Genomic DNA, 26,623 nt, shown 5'->3' with positions numbered 1-26,623 from the left:
TCACATCAAAACTACTAGAGCAGGGATCAGCAACCTCCGGCTCCAGCTGTTGTGAAACTACAACTCCCAACATGCACGCTTGCTTAGCTGTTCGCAGAACTCCCATGGAAGTGAATGGAGCACGCTGGGAGTCGTTGTTTTTCCCACAGCTGGAGTGCTGGAGGTTGCTGATCCCTGTACTAGAGCCTCACATTGAAGAGGCAGCTCAGTTGTGGTCACAAAATCATAGAGAAGACCACCCCCACCTATTCAGAGCAGAGAGTCTCTGCAAAGGGGGGCTCTAGCTCGGACAGCCTGTGCTGCCGCCATACATACTACAACATACAAACTATATGCAGATGCTGTCCTCGGTCAGATTTAAACCCAGGACACCGACACTAAGGCAACAACCACGTAGCCCTTCCGGATCCATTGCCAAGGTCAGGATTTTACATTGGTTTTGATGCAGATTTCACACTTGCGTTTTGGTTTCCAGGTTTAAGATCTGGCAGAGGATCTCAAAACCGAATCAAAATGTTTCTGTTTGGTGTTAACACATCCAGATGCATCCGTTCGTTCCGTTTGGACGCAGTGGTGGTACATCGAAACGGAACAAACAAGATCCGGCACTAAAATCATTGTAAGTCAACGGGTGACAGATCTGAAAAAAAAAGAAATGAATATAAGAAAACAGATCCAGCATCATTGACTTTGCTGCCGGATCCAAACCTGTTTCGCTGTGGTTTTGTGTCCGGTAACAAAACGCAACTAAATGGAACGGATGCATACTTAAACGGCCCAGTTTTGAGATCCTCTGCCGGATCTGAAAACCGGAACGCCACAATTCAAGTGTGAAACGGCTCTAAAATACACATAAAATCTGCATGCAAATATAACTGGATATTCAAAACCCTTTCACATGCTACGGAAATATATAATGAATAGTCATGGGATTAGCCCCAATATACTGCATTTGCAGCAGAAATACAAATAGAAAACCTCAGATCCAGTAGGAAAAAAGACAAGTCAGATTTGAAACAAAGTAATTCTATGTCTAAGAAAGGGGGTCCAACATGCGCATCTAGCTGCGTATTCATCGTGGATCACTGAAAATCCACAGCGTCGCCGTCTGGGCAAGAATCGTACAAATCTCATACACCTTCCTCCTACTGTGCACTGCTGCACATTCTAAGGTGTAAATCCACTGGTAAAATCCATATGTATCATCACGTATGATGTGAACTTACCCTAGAGGGAACTGCAATCACTGGACCGTGGACTATGCTTTAAACATTCTAGTCAACCTTTTTCTCAATCAACAAGATTGGGAAATACAAAAGGTTCAGCACAACAAATATTTCCCTTTTCTTAACCCAATAACTTTTCTTCAAAATTAAAGCAGTGAACTGATCAAAAGATCTATAATCCGTGCAGAGCAGAGATGAGTGAATCGATCCATCTGCAACGGGGATTCCCCCTAGAGCTTGATTGACAGGGCTGAACAATCTCACTACCGCGTCGCTGCTCCTAGTAGTGACACAAGAGCAGGTTTCTCCTCTTCCGCTACTGAGGCAGCGACTTGCATGTGCTGATACCTAGAAGTGTAGCGGTGCATGCACAAGCGCTGTTCTAGTAGCGGAACAGAGCCTCTGCGCTTGTGTCACTACTAGGCTGCAGGTTGTCAGGGTTGAGATGTCAATCAAGCGCCAGGAGAAGCGTCCTCAACTTCAGGGACAACACGTCACAGGTGCAGGACTCTGCTTAGTGAGATGAATCTATTCTTACAAATCAGTTTGATCAAACTTTAAGGGGCATTGGCTCTCCGGCTCAGCCCAGTCCTAAAGATAGTAAAAACTCTACGGCTAGGCTCACACCTGCAGGGAGATTCAAGTCTTCTGTTCCGGCTTATGCTGGGCACCACAGCGCCTGATTGATACCAATGACTATAATTGGATCCGTTGGGTTCCTGACAAGGATACTGGCATTCAGTCGCAAAAAATACTGCAGCATGCAGCGGTATTTTCTGCCTTTTTTGCTACAATCTGACACTGAGGTGCCTAATGGAACCTCTGCCGCAGATGGGAACCTAAGGGGTTTGAGTAATTGCTAGAAGAAACACGCCAAGCAACTGAACTCACCATGTTCCACCACCGACGAAGAAAACTCCACACTAAGTGTAAGATGGGAGCAGCCATTACAGGGTTCGGGCTCACGGGACGAGTTTCCCGGCTGGGAGCTCTGGTGCTTCTTCAGACACAGTAATATCACAACCAGCTTCAGCCAGAACTTTGCAAACCTCATGTTCATAAAATGCGGCATGAAATTTCTATGGCGACGTCACGGCTTGTGTTGGCGGAGGTAAGAGCAGCACACAGAGCTGGCACTGTCAACGTCCAGCCGGGTAACTACAAACAGTTCTAGGGGTTCAAAAAAGTCCGCATGTCAGAGGCCAGTAGGCTGGGTGCACTGCTCATTTCTTTCGGCGTTTCTTCTCCATGGCGGCCCAGCCTCCTTGCTCACTCAGCGTGGGAAGAAGAGAGTTCAAAATCCATAACAGAAGAACAAGATGACCACTTCGAATGAGCTGCTGCAAGACCCCAATACCTGGGGGGGAAAAAACAAACATTAAAATTAAAAGCAAAGGTAATGGAGCATGCAGGTGTAGTTTAAAGAGGGTTCCCACCAAAGTGTTTACTAGGTCGATATCAGTGATAGGTGGGGGACCACTCATTGCAAAGGGTTGTATGGGGCTGGGACAAGTGGAGGTCCTGCTGACCCGTCATGACACAACATGGTGGGAAAACCTAACTAAATGCATTATTAAGACTCCATTTACGAGTGGAAAGCATTCAGAAAAAAGGTGGAGTAGACGGGGAAGTAGCGCGCTGTGGAATTTCCTTTGCTCTTTCCGAGGCAGATAAAATCAGATTAAGTCACTTGAAAAAAGTCCACAAGACTATAAATGAAAAGTCTCATAGACTGAGGATAGCCAACAAGGGCGGGCAGCACAACAGACACCAACCCGTACCTGTCCCAGTAACACTTTATAATATATCTCTGCCTATAGTCATTTAGGGTGCGACCACCAAGTTACAAGGACGCCATAGTGGTCAGACCGATCAGATACTGAAAGGTCCTATTTGAAGGGGTTCAAGTTACAAAAAAAAAAAGTTATCTTTCACACATCAGTCTTCAGGCACACAAACGTATTTTCTTTCAATATCCATTCAGTTTTTGTTTTTTTTTGCAGCCTGTATACGGAACCACTAATTTCAATGGGTCCACAAAAAAAAAATCTCCGTGTGCATTCCGTTTCCCTATGTCCGTATTTTTCGTTCCGCAAAAAAATGGAACATGTCCTATTATTGTCCGCATTACGGATAAGGATGGTACTGTTCAATTAGGGGCCAGCTGTTCCGTTCCGCAAAATACATATGGTCGTTCAAATGAGGCCTAAGGCCTCATGCACACGACCATGTTCCGCAGCCGAGAGCGGACCGTGGAAACCCTGCCGGGATTCCTGCCGACAGCATTTAGCGCACGGCGTCATTGGTTGCTAGGACGCCGTGCACTTTATGCAGCCGCTGCTGCACAGTAATACACTAGTACTGCAGCCGGTGCATGAAGCGCACAGTGTCATAGCAACCAATGACGCCGTGCGCTCATGCTGTCAGCAGGAATCCCGGACCGGCCGGGTTTCCACGGTCCGCTCTCGGCCGCGGAACACGGCTGTGTGCATGAGGCCTAAGTCAGTGATTTCCCTCAGTGATTCCGAATAGGGATAAGCCAACTTCTGTTCAAGTCTGGCTTACAAGGCTCGGGTTATTAAATAATACCGTTATGGATTCCGCCATAACCTGTGGTCCGTGGTAGCGGAATCCATAACAGAATTCTTAGATAACCCGACTCTTGTACGCCAAACTTGAGAACAAAAGTTCACTCATTCCTAATTCTGAGCCAAAACCAGGTGCGGCTCTAAACACAGAACAGGAGCAGATATTTCCCTTATACCTTATGTCTGTGGAGGCTCCAATCCTGGTTCTGACTCACAATCACTGACCAAACACTGTAGTATAAATGAGGCATATATCTCCATCTGAATGTGACTGCCGGGAGACCCTCGTCATTAGACATGCCATATACTCTGGATATACACTAACGCTGGGTTCAGACCTGAGCGTTCTGAAACGAGCGCTCTGTATGCGCGATTGTACGGGCGTTTACAATCGCGCATACAGAGACTGGCGTTCACACATTGTCGCACGTTCCCGAATTTCTATGTGCGGGAACGCGCGACAAACGCCCAAAAAAAAGCTCAAGCACTTGTTTGAGCGTCGGGCGTTTTACAGCGCGATCGTACGCGCTGTAAAACGCCCAGGTGAGAACCATTCCCATAGGGAATCATTGGTTCCTGCCTGTTGTGCGTTTTACAGCGCGTAGGAACGCGCTGTAAAACGCTCAGGTGTGAACCCAGCCTAAATGCTCATGTTGAGAATCCCTCCAAGATGAATCTTATTACCCTGTATCCTAGATATACGCCGTGACTAACGCCCCGAGACTCTGGTCGCATCACATGTATACAGCTGGTAGTTACTACAGACTTCCGGACTATTCAGACCATTCCAGGAGACTTTGATTTGGTTCGATAGACAAAAAAAATTAAAATAAAAAAAATTCTACAGACAACACCTAAATGAACTGTAAAAAGTTTAAGGGTTTGCCTGACTTTGGCAGATGGCATTTACAGTTAATACAAGGCACCCGGTCGTGGCTGCACACTATAAGGGCTCATGCACACAGCACTAGATTTCAGCTGAGAACCCATTCATCTCAATGGGACCACAAAAGACGGGCACAATACACCAGTGAGCTGTTCATCCGCAAGTCCGTTTGCTGTCCCACAAAAAAAAAAAAAAAATTATTTCAGGAGTTAAAAAAAAAATCTAATAAAAAATGGCTGCATGCACTTGGCTGGGGTCAGCGATTTGTGGACAAAACACCGATAGCCGTGTGCATGAAGTGCCAGCCTCTCTGGTGGTCGGGACCCTGGGAAAGAATAAAGGAACGTGTGCACAGCAGCTCCAGTCCCGGCCTCCTCGTATCTGCGCTGCAGCGGTGGCCATAACCCTGGATACAAGCCGTGTATTATGTGCTGGAAAAATGAATCCAGCCAGCAAAGGAAGCAATATGGACAATCACAGTACATGATAAATGATATCTCCTATAATATGGGTAACTTCCATGTACCCCACATTTTCCTCACTCCCATCAGTGTAAATAATTATTACGGGTCAGTGTGCCATCCACCAAAAAATGCAGTCATGTGCATGAGGACTTACAGGGGTTGCCTCACCATGGACAATGGGATCATATGGTTAGGCTATGCCCCCATTGTCTTATAGGTGCGGGTCCCACCGCTGGGACCCGCACCTATATGGAGAACAGAGCCCCGCAAGGTGGTGGCTGGAGGACTCCAGTCCGGCCACCACCAAGCCGGCTCCCCATAGAAGTGAATGGAAGCGTACCGCGCATGTGCGGCCCCCGCTCTTATTCATTTTTATGGGGCCGACGGAAATAGCCGAGCATTTTCGCCAGCCCCATAGAAAATGAACGGAGGGAGGCTGCGCATGCACTTCACTTTTGGGGCTCCGCTCTTGATGTAGATGCGGGTCCCAAGACCATGGTGGCATCTCCGAGAGATATGCCCCCATTGTCCATGATGAGACATGCCCCTTTAAGCATAGTCCACATTAAGGCCTGGACTATTCAGAGACTTTTTGATTGATGTTCTCTATGAAGCTACAGCTGCCATACAAAGACACACACTGTATGCAATCTGCTGGACTGCACACCTGAACGTTAAAGGGGTATTCTAGTTATGTTATACTCTGTCCACAGGATAGAGGATAACCATTAAATCTGTGGAGGTCCTACCGCTGGTCAGGAGTACAGGGACCCCGTGCCCCATGGAGCGCAGTCACACATGCACGCAGCGACTCCATTCATTTCTATGGGGCATTTTTGGCAGCCCCATAGAAATGAATGGAGGGCGGCTGCGCAGTGCACCCTCCGTTAATTTCCCCGCTCCGTTCTCGTTGTAGGTGCGGGACATCCACCTATCAGACAATGGGGTTATATCCTAACGATATGCCTCCATTGTCTGAGATGGGAATACCCCTTAAGGCCCCCTGCACACGATCAGGATTGCGCGCAGATTTTCCGCGCGGATTTGCGTGCGGAAAATCCGCACCGTAGGTCATGTACATTGTATTCTATGAGAATTTGAAATTCTCAATGCACACGATGCAGATTTTTGACCTGCAGTGCGGATTTTAAAATCCGCGACATGTCAATTAATTTTAATTTTCTTCATTCACTTTGTGAAATCCGCACCGAATCAGCACCAAATCCGCATGCAAATCCGCACCAATTAATGCGGATTGACCGCACAGATTTGCCTGCGAACACCTGCGGATTTCAGTGCGGATTCTCCGCACATGAATCCTGAACGTGTGCATGTACCCTCAAAGTTAATCGGCAGTGCTGCACAAGTCTCTGTGTAGCCCAGGCCTAAAAAAAATAGAAACCTTCCGCACTGTCCTGGATAAAGTCTTACACACAGCAAGTGATAGCGCAGGCCTCATTCACATCTTTGGGCGTCACAGATTTCACAAAGAAGCGCCAGACAAACCCATGCCGTGCTATTCCGCCTGGTAAAATCTGCTACAGACCCCATTACAGTCCCTGAGGCCCCAGGGGAGGAAGCGCTGGGCTGCGTTCACATCTGCACCGGAGGAGCTATAGGAGGCGCAGATTCTGTCAGTATAAGGACCGGACCCCATTACAGTCTCTGAGGCCCCAGGGGAGGAAGCGCTGGGCTGTGTTCTCATCTGCACCGGAGGCCCCTATAGGAGGCGCAGATTCTGTCAGTATAAGGACCGGACCCCATTACAGTCCCTGAGGCCCCAGGGGAGGAAGCGCTGGGCTGCGTTCACATCTGCACCGGAGGCCCCTATAGGAGGCGCAGATTCTGCCAGTATAAGGACCGGACCCCATTACAGTCCCTGAGGCCCCAGGGGAGGAAGCGCTGGGCTGCGTTCACATCTGCACCGGAGGCCCCTATAGGAGGCGCAGATTCTGTCAGTATAAGGACCGGACCCCATTACAGTCCCTGAGGCCCCAGGGGAGGAAGCGCTGGGCTGCGTTCACATCTGCACCGGAGGCCCCTATAGGAGGCGCAGATTCTGTCAGTATAAGGACCGGACCCCATTACAGTCCCTGAGGCCCCAGGGGAGGAAGCGCTGGGCTGCGTTCACATCTGCACCGGAGGCCCCTATAGGAGGCGCAGATTCTGTCAGTATAAAGGACCGGATCCCATTACAGTCCCTGAGGCCCCAGGTGAGGAAGCGCTGGGCTGTGTTCACATCTGCACCGGAGGCCCCTATAGGAGGCGCAGATTCTGTCAGTATAAGGACCTGACCCCATTACAGTCCCTGAGGCCCCAGGTGAGGAAGCGCTGGGCTGCGTTCACATCTGCACCGGAGGCCCCTATAGGAGGCGCAGATTGTGTCAGTATAAGGACCGGACCCCATTACAGTCCCTGAGGCCCCAGGGGAGGAAGCGCTGGGCTGCGTTCACATCTGCACCGGAGGTCCCTATAGGAGGCGCAGATTGTGTCAGTATAAGGACCGGACCCCATTACAGTCCCTGAGGCCCCAGGGGAGGAAGCGCTGGGCTGCGTTCACATCTGCACTGGAGGCCCCTATAGGAGGCGCAGATTCTGTCAGTATAAGGACCGGACCCCATTACAGTCCCTGAGGCCCCAGGTGAGGAAGCGCTGGGCTGCGTTCACATCTGCACCGGAGGCCCCTATAGGAGGCGCAGATTGTGTCAGTATAAGGACCGGACCCCATTACAGTCCCTGAGGCCCCAGGGGAGGAAGCGCTGGGCTGCATTCACATCTGCACCGGAGGCCCCTATAGGAGGCGCAGATTCTGTCAGTATAAGGACCGGACCCCATTACAGTCCCTGAGGCCCCAGGGGAGGAAGCGCTGGGCTGCGTTCACATCTGCACCGGAGGCCCCTATAGGAGGCGCAGATTCTGTCAGTATAAGGACCGGACCCCATTACAGTCCCTGAGGCCCCAGGTGAGGAAGCGCTGGGCTGCGTTCACATCTGCACCGGAGGAGCTATAGGAGGCGCAGATTCTGTCAGTATAAGGACCGGACCCCATTACAGTCCCTGAGGCCCCAGGGGAGGAAGCGCTGGGCTGCGTTCACATCTGCACCGGAGGCCCCTATAGGAGGCGCAGATTCTGTCAGTATAAGGACCGGACCCCATTACAGTCCCTGAGGCCCCAGGGGAGGAAGCGCTGGGCTGCGTTCACATCTGCACTGGAGGCCCCTATAGGAGGCACAGATTCTGTCAGTATAAGGACCGGACCCCATTACAGTCCCTGAGGCCCCAGGGGAGGAAGCGCTGGGCTGCGTTCACATCTGCACCGGAGGCCCCTATAGGAGGCGCAGATTCTGTCAGTATAAGGACCGGACCCCATTACAGTCCCTGAGGCCCCAGGGGAGGAAGCGCTGGGCTGCGTTCACATCTGCACCGGAGGTCCCTATAGGAGGCGCAGATTCTGTCAGTATAAGGACCGGACCCCATTACAGTCCCTGAGGCCCCAGGGAAGGAAGCGCTGGGCTGCGTTCACATCTGCACCGGAGGCCCCTATAGGAGGCGCAGATTCTGTCAGTATAAAGGACCGGACCCCATTACAGTCCCTGAGGCCCCAGGTGAGGAAGCGCTGGGCTGCGTTCACATCTGCACCGGAGGCCCCTATAGGAGGCGCAGATTCTGTCAGTATAAGGACCGGACCCCATTACAGTCCCTGAGGCCCCAGGGGAGGAAGCGCTGGGCTGCGTTCACATCTGCACCGGAGGTCCCTATAGGAGGCGCAGATTCTGTCAGTATAAGGACCGGACCCCATTACAGTCCACAGGTCGCGGCCGTATCTCTGGACATCATGTCGCCGAGCGTAGACCTGACGAGTATGTCCCAGCTGAGGGGAGACTGAGACACCATGAGGGACCCCCAGGGGCCACCGGTTACACAGCAGACTGCCACTTTATCCGTTTTGGATCTTTCTATAATATTGTTTATCTGGCCACTGACTACAACATGGAGACCACTGACCGCGGGAATACAGGGCAGCTATCTCACCTCCTGAGGGCACCACAAGGGCCAGCATGCCCTCCCGCCCACACTCAGCGAGTAACTGACTTCTATAAGAACTAAGCTCAGAGGAAGGGAAGCATGGAGGGGCAGCCGCGCGGGCCTCCCGGTAACCGCAGCGCTAATCCCCCCGCCGACACCGGCAGCAGCACTCACACGACTTCCGAACTGCAGCTACACCGGGCTCCGGGCAACTTCCTTCACTCCCGGTCACATATCGCCGCCATCTTCAGTGTTTTTTTTTTTTTTTTCCTTCCTTTCGGCTGTGACAAATTACGTCACCGGAGGCAGCCGACAGAGGCGTGGCTTCTTTTTTTTTTTTTGTTCCTTTTTCCTTTGGTTGAACAAGAAAAACTTTATTGTCTAATTCTGTAGGCGTACAGACAATGGCGTATACAGACCTTCCAATTCCAAGTCTCCCTCTTTTGAAAGGAACAGTCCCTACTTTTGTCCCATGTCCTTCTTTACCTCTTAAACGCCCCTCTCGTTGATCTGAGCTATAGATTTGTATTATTACATTTACAATATTGATCCAGAAAGTGTTTGGTTCTTCTCTATATATTAGAGCTTGCCTTCTGTATTATTTTATTATTTAAAGGGCTTCTGTCACCCCACTAAACTGTTTTTTTTTTTGTGTACTTATAATCCCTATACTGCGATTTATCCATACATAATGTGATTAATCATTTTGGTTCAGTAGATTTTGCTAAAAACATACTTTTATAATATGTAAATGACCTGTCTACCAGCAAGTAGGGCGGCTACTTGCTGGTAGCCGCATCCTCCTATCCTAATGACGCCCCCTCCGCATGTTGATTGACAGGGCCAGCGAAGGGGATCGTTCTCTGCTGGCCCTGTTTGCATTCAAGATCTGGCGCCTGCGCCGTACCTGTCTTCAATCGGCGCAGGCGTATTGAGAGGCTGACGCTCGCTCGGCCGCTCCATCCTCAATGCACCTGCGCCGATGACATCACATCTACACCCGGCGTAGGCGCATTGAGGATGGAGCAGCTGAGCGAGCGTCCTCCTCTCAGTACGCCTGCGCCTACTGAAGACAGGTACGGCGCAGGCGCCAGATTTTGAATGCAAACATGGCCAGCAGAGAACGATCCCGTTCGCTGGCCCTGTCAATCAACATGCGGAGGGGGCGTCATTATGATAGGAGGATGCGGCTGCTACCAGCAAGTAGCCGCCCTACTTGCTGGTAGACAGGTCATTTACATATTATAAAAGTACGTTTTTAGCAAAATCTACTAAACCAAAATGATTAATCACATTATGTATGGATAAATCGCAGTATAGGGATTATAAGTACACACAAAAAAAAACAGTTTAGTGGGGTGACAGAAGCCCTTTAATGCAAAATAGGGTTGCCAACTTTCCCCACAAAATACTGGCCAAGTTAAGCCACACCCCAAAGGTGGGCGTGGCTTAACACCGGTTGTTATGTCGCTGTTGTACTGTGGCTCCCAGTTATATTAATGCCGCCAGTATTAATACTCCTTCCATTAGCGTCCCCTAGAATTACTAGTGCCCCCAGTCAGGGGTGGGATTCAAATATTTAACAGGTTCCCTACTCAACGGCAGATACGCGGCGTCACGACACATGTTTACATATACATACACCATATACATGGTACACACATAAATACACCATGTATACACTACACACACATACCACAAAACTTTATAAAAGCCTAAGGAGCTAAACTATCAGTGTCACACAGTTTATTTTCCAGCGCTGGCCCGCACCTCTAACTCCTCCCAATGTCTATCTGTACATTGTGTCCCCCACACTGTAATTATGCCAGGACTGGGATGGTTGGGAGCTATGCATACATAAACAGACTAGATAGACACTACACTTGACATATTTGCAGACATATTATATTCTGTGCAAGCCAGAATACAGCACCACATACCTCCTACATCAAGTGACCTCTCCTCTGATGCAGACCTTCTCTTTCTTCATCTTCTCCTTTGAGAGCAGAACGCCATGATGATTTTTCACCCATCTCTCGTCTCGCAGTTTGGCAAAAAACATTCCATCAGTGCCCCCAGTTGAGCTAATGTCCCCATAGTGCCCCTATAATGTGTGCAAGTATAAAATACCCCTATATAATGTCCCTAGTAAATGCCCACATAGTGCTCCTCTCCTCTTCCCTATAGTGCCCCCATAATGTGCCAGTATAAGATTCCCCCATAGTGTCACCCAGAATGTGCCAGTATAAATGCCCCTTCTTAGTGCCCCCATAGTGTTCTCCCCCCCCCCCTCCAACACCATAGTGTCCCTATAATGTGCCAGTATAAGATGTCCTCATAGTGTCCCCCATGATGTGCCAGTATAAGATGCCCCCATAGTGTCCCCATGATGTGCCAGTAATGCCCCTATAGTGTCCCCCATGTGCCAGCAATGCCCCCCATAGTGTCCCCCATATGCCAGCAATGCCCCATGTGGCAGCAATGTCACCAGTAGATGCCCCCATAGTGTCCCTCATGTGCCAGCAATGTCCCCAGTAGATGCCTCCTATAGTGTCCATAAGGATGTGCCAGTAGATGCCCCCATACTGTCCCCCCATGTTCCAGCAATGCCCCAGTAGATAACCCCAAGGTGTCCCCATGTGCCAGTAGATGCACCCATAGTGTCCCCCATGATGTGCCAGTAATGCCCCATAGTGTTCCCCATGATGTGCCAGTAATGCTCCCATAGTGTCCCCCATGATGTGCCAGTAGATGCCCCCATAGTGTCCCCCATGATGTGCCAGTAGATGCCCCCATAGTGTCCCCCATGGTGTGCCAGTAATGCCCCCAAAGTTTCCCCCATGGTGTGCCAGTAATGCCCCCAAAGTTTCCCCCATCATGTACTAGTAATGCCCCATAGATTCCCCCATCATGTGCCAGTAATGGCCCCATAGTATCCCCCATTATGTGCCAGTAATACCCCCATAGTGCCCCCCATCATGTGCCAGTAATGCTAACATAGTATCCCTTATCAGATGCCAGTAATGCCCCCCATTGGGTCCCCCATCATGTGCCAGTAATGTTCCATAGTGTTTCCCATCATGTTCCAGTAATGCTCCCATAATGTTCCCCATCATGTGCCAGTAATGCCCCTATAGTGTTTCCCATCATGTGCCAGTAATTCCCCCAGTTGATGCCCCCATAGCACGCCACATAAAATAAAATAAAACACTAATACTTACCTCCATGCTGGTAGCGATGCAAGCCTCTTCCAGCCTGTGTCCCACACAGTACAAATCTCGGCTCAGGCGGACGCAATGATGTCATCGCTCCGCCTGCGCCAGCCTCTGCTTCAAGCCTAGTGCCTGCCGCCTATCAGAGGAGCAGGAAAGGTAGACGCCTCTTCCTTGCTCTGCTGCATCTTCCCCTGTCCTGCTGCCGAGCTCCGGATCGGGATTCTGCCAGCAACACGGTTCTCCGATCCGGCTGTAATTTTAACAACCGGATCTGGAGAACTGGAGCGAACCGGCTGAATCCCATGCCTGCCCCCAGTATTAATAAAGCCCCCATTAGCACCCACCATTATTATTAATGCTTCCATTAGCGTCCCCCAGAATTAATAGTGCCTTCAGTAATAGTAATGCCCTCATTAGTGCTCCCAGAATTAATAGTGCCCCCCAGAGTTAAAAGCGCCCCCCCAAATTAATAATGCCCTCATTAGCGCTCCTCAGAATTAATAGTGCCCCCCCGAATTAATAATGCCTCCATTAGTGCCCCCAGAATTAATAGTGCCCTTATTAGTCCCCCCCAGTAGTAGTAATGCCCCAATTAGTTTGCCCCAGAATTAATGCCCCCCAGTAAGGGTAATGGACCCATAAGTTCCTCCAGTAAAAATAATAACCCCCATTAGTGCCCCCTTCTTTGCTTCTGCAAAAAAAACTAACCTCATCCATTTGCCTTTGCTGTGGTGAACACTCACTGCTGACTGGAAGCTCAGGACAGGACCTGCAAGACATCATCACCCTGGAGCATAGTGTTCACAGCGGTGCGAGGAAATGGCAGAGGGGGTAAAGGCTGTGTTAAGCCTCATGCAGACTTCCATGAAACATGGTCCGTGAGATACCGGACTGGCATTGCAAGAGCACACGGCGTCATAACAACCAATGACGCCGTGCGCTCCTGCAATGCCAGCCCAGTATCTCACGGACCGTGTTCCACGGACGTCTGCATGAGGCTTTAATGAGCGCTCCACAATGGAAGCACTCATTAGTAGCAGTAAAAAAATTACCGGCAGGGGCACTAAATTACCAGCTTTGCCGGTGAGATACTGGCTGGATGGCAAGCTTAAAGGGAGTCTTCACCGGAAATCCCCATTATAGAAGACTAACATCAGGATCTCCATTACATTCCCCACATTAGACTGCTGTCTTCCATATTGCTGTCCATACCCGATTTTCTCAGAAAAACACTTTTATTCAATAATTAATTATCTTCTATAGGTGCCCAGGGGCGGCGTTCATGCGGCCGTTGCCCAGGCCCCTTGTCGCTTTCCATACAATAACCCCTCCCCTTTCACCCCTCTGGCCCGCCCTAGGTTCTTCTGATTACGTCCTCCTCTTAGTGAGAAATCCAGCGCCGTTCAACAGATTCGCTGCGCCTGCCCACTTCATTCCCCATTATGGGCAGAGGCACAAGAACGTTTAATGCGCATGTGCCGGCCCGTACATCCCGATCTAGCCGGACTTGTGCCTCTGCCCATAATGGGGAATGAAGTGCGCAGGCGCAGCGAATCTGTTGAACGGCGCTGGATTTCTCACTAAGAGGAGGACGTAATCAGAAGAACCTAGGGCGGGCCAGAGGGGTGAAAGGGGACGGGTTTTGTATGGAAAGCGACGAGGGGCCTGGGCAACGGCCGTATGAACGCCGCCCCTGGGCACCTTCAGAAGCTAATTAACATATTGAATAAAAGTGTTTTCTGAGAAAATCGGGTATGGACAGCAATATGGAAGGCAGCGTTCTAATATGGGGAATGTAATGGAGATCCTGATGTTAGTCTTCTATAATGGGGATTTCCGGTGAAGACTCCCTTTAAATGCAAATTGGATATTAGAAATTTCTATATTCAGATAATTTTTGCACTATTGTGGATTGTGTAAAGGAAAACTATTGAAGGTATAGCTATGCAGGAAAAATGGACCATAAGCGTCCCTCTTTTAGGATCCAAAAAGTTGGGCGGTGTGGCAACAATGCAAGTTTTGCGCAAGTACTGTTGAAAAAGTGGCACATTTCCACAAAGGTGAAGAGAACCTTAATGATCCATTTGGCCATGTGTTTAGATGGTGAGGGTAGAACATTGTGGGGTATGCTTATTAGAAGTGGCGTGAGACCAAAAAAAGATGACAGAAAGTACCGGCAGCACAAAGGACGGCAAGAATTCCATGACTAGGCTGAAAGGACTGTAACGCCGGCATCCATACTGTCCGCTGCATGGGTAGAAATACCTGTAAAAGGCCATGCCACGTGTAACACCAAGAATATCGTTTATGGGTGGAAATGTCTGTGTGAAAAGTGCTATTTTGGACAGATGAAAAGGGAAATTAAAACATCTTTTGAGGAAAAACATCAACTATGGGATCTCAGGTGGATGGTGCTGGAACGTGTGGATATCGAAAACAAAGGAGATTGTTACAACAGGAAACTTTTTGGATAGTGAAAATGGACATTGTTTTCAAGTATTTTTGTGACCATTCTCAGCTAATTGGCTTTATATATGTTTTATGTATAGTTAGGAAAGGATTAGTAATTAGAGGGGTTGTCCACGTTCAGAGCTGAACCCAGACATATTCCCTTCTTCACCCAGATTCATTAGCAGGGGCCAGAATATTATAGAAGAAAATGCAGCACTCTGCAAATTTGACGCAAAATATACAGTACAGACCAAAAGTTTGGACACACCTTCTCATTCAAAGAACCCAATCGAGATGGTTTGGGGTGAGCTGGACCGCAGAGTGAAGGCAAAAGGGCCAACAAGTGCTAAGCATCTCTGGGAACTCCTTCAAGACTGTTGGAAGACCATTTCAGGTGACTACCTCTTGAAGCTCATCAAGAGAATGCCAAGAGTGTGCAAAGCAGTAATCAAAGCAAAAGGTGGCTACTTTGAAGAACCTAGAATATGACATATTTTCAGTTGTTTCACACTTTTTCGTTATGTATATAATTCCACATGTGTTAATTCATAGTTTTGATGCCTTCAGTGTGAATCTACAATTTTCATAGTCATGAAAATAAAGAAAACTCTTTGAATGAGAAGGTGTGTCCAAACTTTTGGTCTGTACTGTAGATGAATTAAATTGATACGGTCAGTTATCACATTAGGTCTGAAAACGATATATATCCAGTCAGGAAATTACATTTCAAGTATTCATACGTTTTTGCGGGCTATTTTACAATGGTTCTGTACTCTTGACTTTACTGTCAAGAGCCGCTGTGAAGGTAAAGGGAGATAATGAATACAATGGCGTGTCAACATATAGAATATTCTACAGGGGCGCCATCCGATGGTCAGTGTTGGACCTAATAGAAGATATAGAATATGTGGTATGTATAAATACACATCTGCTAAATCCCTTCCTGATGGACCTTCCTTCCCGGAGCCATAACCTTTTTATTTTTTCATTCACATATCCATATGAGGACTTGTTTTTGTTTTTGCTTGACAAGTTGTACTTTATAATGACACCATTAAATGCTGCATAGGATGTAGTGGGAAATAGGAAAAAAAATCCAAATGTGGTGGAATTGGAAAAAAAAATGCAGTTCCGACACACTTTTATGAGTTTTATCTTTACAGCATTCACTATGCTGTAAAACTGACCAGTTACCTTCATTCTCCGGGTCAGTACAATTACAGCGATACCACATTTGTATAGTTTTCTTGTGTTTTAATACTGGGAAAAAAACAAAACAAAAAACTTTTGAAAATATTTTTTTTCTTTACATCGCCACATTCTGACCACCATAACTTTTTTATAGTTTCGTCTAAGGAGCTGCCTGAGGGCTGGACGATCTGTAGATTTTAATAATAATTTGGGGTGTCCATGACTTTTTCATCACTTTTTATGTTTTCACACGCGGCAATGCCTATTATGATTATTTTTATTGTTGAGGAAGAGTTGAGACGTATGCATATATATCCATACATGCATGCAAACACGTGCGTGCATGTATGATATATTTGCATGCACTGACTGCCACATCATAGGATGATGTGCCCAGCATCTGCGCACATCTGCCCTTGGTGGCCCACAGGGGCTCATTGTGGCCCCTGTGGGAAATACGTGGTCCCTGGTTGATCTGTGCCCCCTTATATGATCTGTGATATGATCTGTGCCCCCCTTATAATCCCCCTTATAATCTGTGCCCCTTATAAATATCCCCCCATATCCATAGGCCCTAATACCTGAAACCAGGTGCACCGGTGTGAATGTGCCCCAAGCATTCACACTGATGCAATCTGGTTGATTGCATCAGAATGATGACTACAAAGAACTCAGATTCAACAGAATCTGAGTCCTTTGTTTTAATTATCTCCAGCGCTGCTGGAGATAATTATACATGTTAGAAGTAAGGGAGAAACCTCCCCTCCTTCTATTATGCGCATTCCGGCAGCATGATTACCATCGCGCTGCCCGGAATGCAAAGTGCTACAGGCGGGAGATCAAAGGCTTCTCCCGCCTGTTAGCAAATGGCGCAACGGGGCCGCGCTCGTCCGGGGGCGCGCGGGCTGGCACAGTGACGTCATCTCACTGCGTCCGCCCACGTGTCCCTGATGGTGGCTCGCGCCACAGTGTGGGCGGTGCGGCAGTGCGGGCCGCCGGATATAAATATCCGGCGGCCCCTGTACTGGGGGTGAGCCAAGCCACCCCCACAAGAAGACCACCCCTGGAAAACGAGCATCCTTGGCATACCCCTGGAGGGCTGAGTATCACCCCACTATCCTATCAACGATTAACCCTTACCCACTAACGTACCCCTACTTGTCCTCTCCCCTATCTCTGCCTACTACATGACCCCTGAACCACCAATCCCCTGCCCTGTACCGATGCTAACCCTTTCCTGGGTTAACCCCTGCATCGCCATCAGTCCCTGTAGGAGCATCCCTGCTCCCTATTCCACCAATCCCCTGCCCTGTCCCGATGCCAACCCTTTCCTGGATTAACCCCTGCATCGCCACCAGATCCCTGTCTGCCCTGACACCCCTACAGAGCATAAACCCCTTCAGTGCCCCTGCTCTGCCCTGACACCCCTGCAGAGCATTAACCCCTTGAGTTCCCTGTTCCCCTGCAAGTAACCCCTGCATTGCCCTGTTTCTGCAGAGCATTAACCCTTGCTGTACAATCCTGTGAACCCTGGCCTGCATGTATTAACCCCTGCAGTGCCACAATTGTGTTTAACCCCTTGTTCTCCCGTAGGGACAGTGAGTAGCCACATCCCTGCTCCCTATTCTTTGTCTGTGGCCTGCATTCACCCCTGCAGCGCCACCGTTAACCCTCGTCGTTCCCTTAGGGACAGGAATAGAACCAGGTGGGGTGAGCTGCTAATATTTGTGTAAGTGTATTGTATAGTAGTTTGTGGGTGGAATTTGGCTGATGCCAGCTCAGGGAAGGAACACTATACCGGCACCGCACATGCATGAGCTTGTGCATCGCGAGATTACGGCAATCTAACTGTGACGAAAGGAGGAGATTCATAGTGCGCGCTGCGCTGATGAATGGCAGGAACAGTCTAAGGCATATTGGTACACCATAGACTTTTACCAGGGTGTGGGTGCCCACAGAGATGGCTCTGAGTGCCGCCTTTGGCACACGTGCCATAGGTTTGCCACCACTGGGATAGGGCAACAGATCTCCCCTGCACAACAACCACCTTGACTGAGCTACGGGTTGAAAGAGCTAGGAATGACTCCAGGAGTTACATAGTATCATAAATCAGTATAATGCTATGTGACTCCTGGCAGCCATGCGAGGTCAGGCCGGGTTCTGCGACGCGGACTCGCTGCGGGAGGAACGCTCGTCTGCAAGGGGCCCAAGTCTTCCAAGTGTTCTTGGAACGGTAGGGTATTAACCGCCTCCGGACCGCCTAACGCAGGATCGCGTTCCGGAGGCAGCAGCTCTGCGCAGAGTCACGCATATACGCGTCATCTCACGCGAGCCGAGATTTCCTGTGAACGTGCACACAGGCGCGTGCGTTCACAGGATCGGAAGGTAAGCGAGTGGATCTCCAGCCTGCCAGCGGCGATCGTTCGCTGGCAGGCTGGAGATACGATTTTTTTTAACCCCTAACAGGTATATTAGACGCTTTTTTGATAACAGCATCTAATATACCTGCTACCTGGTCCTCTGGTGGTCCCTTTTGTTTGGATGGACCACCAGAGGACACAGGCAGCTCTGTAATAAGTAGCACCAAGCACCACACCCCCCCCCTGTCACTTATTAACCCCTTATGAACCCCTGATCACCCCATATAGACTCCCTGATCACCCCCCTGTCATTGATCACCCCCCTGTCATTGATCACCCCCCTGTAAGGCTCCATTCAGACGTCCGTATGATTTTTACGGATCCACGGATACATGGATCGGATCCGCAAAACGCATACGGACGTCTGAATGGAGCCTTACAGGGGGGTGATCAATGACAGGGGGGTGATCACCCATATAGACTCCCTGATCACCCCCCTGTCATTGATCACCCCCCTGTAAGGCTCCATTCAGACGTCCGTATGATTTTTACGGATCCACGGATACATGGATCGGATCCGCAAAACGCATACGGACGTCTGAATGGAGCCTTACAGGGGGGGTGATCAATGACAGGGGGGTGATCACCCATATAGACTCCCTGATCACCCCCCTGTCATTGATCACCCCCCTGTAAGGCTCCATTCAGACGTCCGTATGATTTTTACGGATCCACGGATACATGGATCGGATCCGCAAAACGCATACGGACTTCTGAATGGAGCCTTACAGGGGGGTGATCAATGACAGGGGGGTGATCACCCATATAGACTCTCTGATCACCCCCCTGTCATTGATCACCCCCCTGTAAGGCTCCATTCAGACGTCCGTATGATTTTTACGGATCCACGGATACATGGATCGGATCCGCAAAACACATACGGACGTCTGAATGGAGCCTTACAGGGGGGTGATCAATGACAGGGGGTGATCACCCCATATACACTCCCTGATCACCCCCCTGTCATTGATCACCCCCCTGTAAGGCTCCATTCAGACGTCCGTATGATTTTTACGGATCCACGGATACATGGATCGGATCCGCAAAACACATACGGACGTCTGAGTGGAGCCTTACAGGGGGGTGATCAATGACAGGGGGGTGATCACCCCATATACACTCCCTGATCACCCCCCTGTCATTGATCACCCCCCTGTAAGGCTCCATTCAGACGTCCGTATGTGTTTTGCGGATCCGATCCATGTATCCATGGATCCGTAAAAATCATACGGACGTCTGAATGGAGCCTTACAGGGGGGTGATCAATGACAGGGGGGTGATCAGGGAGTCTATATGGGTGATCACCCCCCCTGTCATTGATCACCCCCCTGTAAGGCTCCATTCAGACATTTTTTTGGCTCAAGTTAGCAGAAATGTATTTATTTTTTATTTATTTTTCTTACAAAGTCTCATATTCCACTAACTTGTGTCAAAAAAAAATATATCACATGAACTCGCCATACCCCTCACGGAATCCAAATGCGTAAAACTTTTTAGACATTTATATTCCAGACATCTCACGCTTTAGGGCCCCTAAAATGCCAGGGCAGTATGAATACCCCACATGTGACCCCATTTCGGAAAGAAGACACCCCAAGGTATTCCGTGAGGGGCATATTGAGTCCATGAAAGATTGAAATTTTTGTCCCAAGTTAGCGGAAAGGGAGACTTTGTGAGGAAATACAAAAAAAAATCAATTTCCGCTAACTTGTGCCCCAAAAAAAAAATTCAATGAACTCGCCTGGCCCCTCATTGAGGGTGTCTTCTTTCCAAAATGGGGACACATGTGGGGTATTTATACTACTCTGGCATTTTAGGGGCCCGGAAGCGTGAGAAGAAGTCTGGGATCCAAATGTCTAAAAATGCCCACCTAAAAGGAATTTGGGCCGCTTTGCGCATCTAGGCTGCAAAAAAGTGTCACACATGTGGTATGGCCGTACTCAGGAGAAGTTGGGCAATGTGTTTTGGGGTGTCATTTTACATATACCCATGCTGGGTGAGATAAATATCTTGGTCAAATGCCAACTTTGTATAAAAAAATGGGAAAAGTTGTCTTTTGCCAAGATATTTCTCTCACCCAGCATGGGTATATGTAAAATGACACCCCAAAACACATTCCCCAACTTCTCCTGAGTACGGCGATACCAGATGTGTCACACTTTTTTGCAGCCTAGGTGGGCAAAGGGGCACACATTCCAAAGAGCACCTTTCGGATTTCACCGGTCATTTTTTACAGATTTTGATTTCAAACTACTTCTCTTGCATCTGGGCCCCTAAAATGCCAGGGCAGTATAACTACCCCACAAGTGACCCCATTTTGGAAAGAAGACACCCCAAGGTATTTTTTGATGGGCATAGTGAGTTCATGGAACTTGTGACAAAAAATAAAAACTTCCATGAACTCACTATGCCCATCACAAAATACCTTGGGGTGTCTTCTTTCCAAAATGGGGTCACTTGTGGGGTAGTTATACTGCCCTGGCATTCTAGGGGCCCAGATGTGTGAGAAGAAGTTTGCAATCAAAATCTGTAAAAAATGACCGGTGAAATCCGAAAGGTGCACTTTGGAATATGTGCCCCTTTGCCCACCTTGGCTGCAAAAAAGTGTCACACATCTGGTATCGCCGTACTCAGGAGAAGTTGGGGAATGTGTTTTGGGGTGTCATTTTACATATACCCATGCTGGGTGAGAAAAATATCTTGGCAAAAGACAACTTTTCCCATTTTTTTAAACAAAGTTGGCATTTGACCAATATATTTATCTCACCCAGCATGGGTATATGTAAAATGACACCCCAAAACACATTCCCCAACTTCTCCTGAGTACGGCGATACCACATGTGTCACACTTTTTTGCAGACTAGATGCGCAAAGCGGCCCAAATTCCTTTTAGGAGGGCATTTTTAGACATTTGGATCCCAGACTTCTTCTCACGCTTTAGGGCCCCTAAAAAGCCAGGGCAGTATAAATACCCCACATGTGACCCCACTTTGGAAAGAAGACACCCCAAGGTATTCAATGAGGGGCATGGCGAGTTCATAGAATTTTTTTTTTTTGCATAAGTTAGCGGAAATTTTTTAGTTTTTTCTCACAAAGTCTCACTTTCCGCTAACTTGGGACAAAAATTTCAATCTTTCATGGACTCAATATGCCCCTCACGGAATACCTTGGGGTGTCTTCTTTCCGAAATGGGGTCACATGTGGGGTATTTATACTGCCCTGGCTTTTTAGGGGCCCTAAAGCGTGAGAAGAAGTCTGGAATATAAATGTCTAAAAAAATTTACGCATTTGGATTCCGTGAGGGGTATGGTGAGTTCATGTGAGATTTTATTTTTTGACACAAGTTAGTGGAATATGAGACTTTGTAAGAATAAACAAACAAAAAAAAAAATATTTCCGCTAACTTGGGCCAAAAAAATGTCTGAATGGAGCCTTACAGGGGGGTGATCAATGACAGGGGGGTGATCACCCATATAGACTCCCTGATCACCCCCTGTCATTGATCACCCCCCTGTCATTGATCACCCCCCTGTAAGGCTCCATTCAGACGTCCGTATGATTTTTACGGATCCACGGATCGGATCCGCAAAACACATACGGACGTCTGAATGGAGCCTTACAGGGGGGTGATCAATGACAGGGGGTGATCAGGGAGTGTATATGAGGTGATCACCCCCCTGTAAGGCTCCATTCAGACGTCCGTATGTGTTTTGCGGATCCGATCCATGTATCCATGGATCCGTAAAAATCATACGGACGTCTGAATGGAGCCTTACAGGGGGGTGATCAATGACAGGGGGGTGATCAATGACAGGGAAGTGATCAGGAAGTCTATATGCGTGATCACCCCCTTGTCAATGATCACCCCCCTGTAAGGCTCCATTCAGACGTCCGTATGTGTTTTGCGGATCCGATCCATGTATCCGTGGATCCGTAAAAATCATACGGACGTCTGAATGGAGCCTTACAGGGGGGTGATCAATGACAGGGAAGTGATCAGGAAGTCTATATGGGTGATCACCCCCTTGTCATTGATCACCCCCCTGTAAGGCTCCATTCAGACGTCCGTATGCATTTTGCGGATCCGATCCATGTATCCGTGGATCCGTAAAAATCATACGGACGTCTGAATGGAGCCTTACAGGGGGGTGATCAATGACAGGGGGGTGATCAATGACAGGGGGGTGATGAGGGAGTCTGTATGGGGTGATCAGTGGTTTATAAAGGGTTAATAAGTGACGGGGGGGGGGGGGTGTAGTGTAGTGTAGTTTGGTGCTACTTTAGTGAGCTGCCTGAGTCCTCTGGTGGTCGATCCAAACAAAAGGGACCACCAGAGGACCAGGTATATTAGACGCTGTTATCAAAACAGCGTCTAATATACCTGTTAGGGGTTAAAAAAATCACATCTCCAGCCTGCCAGCGAGCGATCGCCGCTGGCAGGCTGGAGATCCACTCGCTTACCTTCCGTTCCTGTGAGCGCGCGCGCCTGTGTGCACGCGTTCACAGGAAATCTCGGCTCTCGCGGGAGGAGGCGTATATGCGTCCACCCAGAAGAGCAGGGCCGCCGCCAGGACGCAATCCTGCGTACGGCGGTCCTGTAGCGGTTAAGGGGGTTTCAGCTAGCGGGGTTGAAGTGGTTAAAGATATCGCCTTCTCCAGAGCGAGCGCCATAGCCACTGGGCGCCTGCTGTTTCAGACACCCGCAGCTATTTTATTTTCAATATTAAAACCCAAGAAAAACGATACATTTGTGGTATCGATGTAATCGTACAGACCTGGAGAATGAAGAGCACAAGTCAGTTTTACTGTATAGTGAACGCCATAAAAACAAAACTTGCGTTTTTTATTTTTTCAAATTCCACCCCATTTGGATTTTTCCCCCCGCTTCCCATTACAGTGTATACAATATTAAATGGTGGCATTATAAAGTGCAACCTGTCCTACAAAAAACAAGTCCTCCTACTATGTGAATGGAAAAATTTAAAAAAGTTTGGGCTCTGGGAAGGCAGGGAGTGAAAAACAAAAACACAGAAAATTGCTGCGTCAGGAAGGGTTGTCCGAGAATTAGATATTGATGGCCTATCCTCATGACAGGGCATCAAGATCAGATTGTTGTTGCATGACCTTTCACTTCTATGGGCCCAACGGAAATAGCCGAGCCAGCGCTCCACCACTTTCGGGGTTCCCTTCTTTTGGGGACCTGCACCTGTCAGACAATGGGGGTAGATCCTAGCCATATGCCCCAATTGTCTGACATGAGAATAACCCTTTAAAGACCCAGAAAACCCAAGGCTGCCATGACAGCTATCTCTCCTAGCACAGGTCTGACTCTCATACACAAACTGGTTTCCTTCAGTATCAGTGGCGTAAGTCAGGGGGGCCCCCAAGGAGAGACGGAGTGAAGCCCTGGCTCCTGATTTACAGAGTACAGTACTTGCCGGCGGCTAACTTCACAAGGGGGACGGAGGCAGAGCCGTGCGTGCAGCTGTGCAGGCGCAGGCTCAGCCAGGAGAGGGAGTGGTCCCGTCTGGAAGTACTGGCCAGAAGTGGAGCGTGCCGCCCGAGTGAGTGGGGTGAGGGCGGCCGTGGCGACGTGACTGGAGCGGCGGAGGAGAAGATGCGTGCCGCCTGAGGGAGTGAGGTGAGGGCGGCCGTGGCGACGTGACTGGAGCGGCGAAGGAGAATCTGCGTGCCGCCCGAGTGAGTGAGGTGAGGGCGGCCGTGGCGACGTGACTGGAGCGGCGAAGGAGAAGCTGCGTGCCGCCCGAGTGAGTGAGGTGAGGGCGGCCGTGGCGACGTGACTGGAGCGGCGGAGGAGAAGCTGCGTGCCGCCTGAGGGAGTGAGGTGAGGGCGGCCGTGGCGACGTGACTGGAGCGGCGGAGGAGAAGCTGCGTGCCGCCTGAGGGAGTGAGGTGAGGGCGGCCGTGGCGACGTGACTGGAGCGGCGGCGGAGAAGCTGCGTGCCGCCTGAGGGAGTGAGGTGAGGGCGGCCGTGGCGACGTGACTGGAGCGGCGGAGGAGAAGCTGCGTGCCGCCTGAGGGAGTGAGGTGAGGGCGGCCGTGGCGACGTGACTGGAGCGGCGGAGGAGAAGCTGCGTGCCGCCTGAGGGAGTGAGGTGAGGGCGGCCGTGGCGACGTGACTGGAGCGGCGGCGGAGAAGCTGCGTGCCGCCTGAGGGAGTGAGGTGAGGGCGGCTGTGGCGACGTGACTAGCAGAGACTCGGAGACGGTCTCTGCTCTGGCTGCTTGCTAGTAGCTAGAGTACACTAGCATCACATAGGATAGCAGTAGTGCGTCCTCTTACTAGCACCGTTCTAGCCACACGTGCAGCTGCAAATGAGCTCTGCAAGTAAGAGGACCCACTACTGCTATCCTACAAGTACTGGTAGATGTCACAGCAGAGTCCTATAAATCATGTGATGGTCTATGGCCCATAGACCATCACATTCATAGCACAAGCGGCAGCTATATCATCATCATCACTGCTTCATCATATGCCAGCAGGGTTATTAACATCGCCGCCAAGCCCGCCATTATTGCTCACACAGGGCTGGTCAGCACTGGAAATATGGGATTGCAAGTGCAACACCTATGGGAGCAGTGACTGTCACCATATTGCCGTGAGTGACTAATGATATAGCTGCCGCTTGTGCTGGAATCAGTCCCTCACGGCAATATGGTGACAGTCACTGCTCCCATAGGTGTTGCACTTGCAATCCCATATTTCCAGTGCTGACCAGCCCTGTGTGAGCAATAATGGCGGGCTTGGCGGCGATGTTAATAGCCCTGCTGGCATATGATGAAGCAAACTGAAAGGATAAGTGAAGGAAAATTAAGAACTATGTACATCCCATGCTGCAGAATGACACATATAGGCCGAATGCACACGGCCGTTTTCCACGGCTGTGAACGGTTCGTGGTATCCTGGCCTGGATTCCTGCTGACAGCAGGAGCGCACGGCGTCATTGGTTGCTATGACGCCGTGCGCTTCATGCCGCCGCTGCACCACAGCAATACACTCGTATGATCTATACGAGTGTATTACTGTAGTACAGTGGCGGCATGAAGAGCATGGCGTCAGTGCGCTCCTGCTGTCAGCAGGAATCCAGGCCGGAAAACCACGGACCGTTCACGGCCATAGACTGATTCCAGCACGAGCGGCAGCTATATCATCATCAATATGGGCATGGGCACGGTGGGCGTGCAGGGGTCTGGTGGTGTTAGAAAATGGTATTGAAGGTAAGGGGGGGCCCAAACTGAATTCTTGCACCAGGGCCAATGAGCCTATAGCTACGCCCCTGTTCAGTATGTATATCCAGTGGTGAGAGGGCCAGCAGAAGGCAGGCTACAAGGTTCAATCATTCTATTTTATAGGGGAATTACTGGTTAGGAATGGGTTAATGTTGGCAGGGTCCTGTCAGGCTTTTATAGCAGAGCCTTCCGTCCTCCACGTCATATTATTACTGCTCAGTACAGCGAAGCCCCGTGACGGACACCACACTGAACACCGAATCTCCTCGCGGTGTCATTACTGTGACTGACAGGGCTCGCGGGAGTCGCGGCGACGCCACCCACGTGTTCTGCATCAGCCTATCAGCTCGCTGTAGCCGTCTGCTTACTGTCTCTAGAGTCACGTGACAGGCTCCCGCGGCGGCGGTGACGCGTTATACTGCCCTACCTCGTGAGATTTCCCTACCCTCTGACTTCCTGTCGCATGAGCGATGACGTCGGGGGGCGTGTCTCACTTTTCTCCATCTGCGCATGCCCAAAAGGACACTCTAGTGAAAATCTCAAGGCTGAACTTAGCAGCACGCCGGGAACCTGCGCATGCGTCTGGGAGCCGAGACGCGCCTGCGCAATGTGATGGTAGGGAAAAATTACGTCCCAGTGCGCAAGCGCCGAGGGTAAGCATGAATATCCATGCCAAAAGCACTTTTAACCCTTTGCAGGAGCTATTCTCATATTGGTTCTTGACTGATTGTCCTCCTATATATAGGTTCTATTATATAGGGGGTCTGTCTGCACAGTATATGGGGGGGTCTGTCTGCACAGTATATTTGGGGGGCTGTCTGCACAGTATATTTGGGGGGCTGTCTGCACAGTATATTTGGGGGGCTGTCTGCACAGTATATTTGGGGGGCTGTCTGCACAGTATAT

General features: G+C 49.7%; 1 protein-coding gene across 1 annotated transcript in view; it reads right to left on the bottom strand.

Annotated features, from left to right (window-relative positions):
- Positions 1-9,506, bottom strand: part of MBTPS1 (membrane bound transcription factor peptidase, site 1) — a 54,456-nt gene extending 44,950 nt beyond the window's left edge. The window contains exons 1-2 of the mRNA XM_044269912.1: positions 9,364-9,506; positions 2,118-2,583 (exon numbers count right to left, since the gene is read on the bottom strand). Of these exons, the coding sequence (XP_044125847.1) occupies positions 2,118-2,298 (181 nt within the window). The 5' untranslated portion in view covers positions 2,299-2,583; positions 9,364-9,506. The remainder of the gene's footprint in view (positions 1-2,117; positions 2,584-9,363) is intronic.
- Between the last annotated feature and the right edge of the window lie 17,117 nt (positions 9,507-26,623).

This window comes from Bufo gargarizans, chromosome 10 (assembly GCF_014858855.1).
Source record: "Bufo gargarizans isolate SCDJY-AF-19 chromosome 10, ASM1485885v1, whole genome shotgun sequence".
Classification (NCBI taxonomy): Eukaryota; Metazoa; Chordata; class Amphibia; order Anura; family Bufonidae; genus Bufo; species Bufo gargarizans.
Note: the sequence above shows the minus strand (reverse complement) of the source record. Positions and strands in the feature narration are given on the sequence as shown.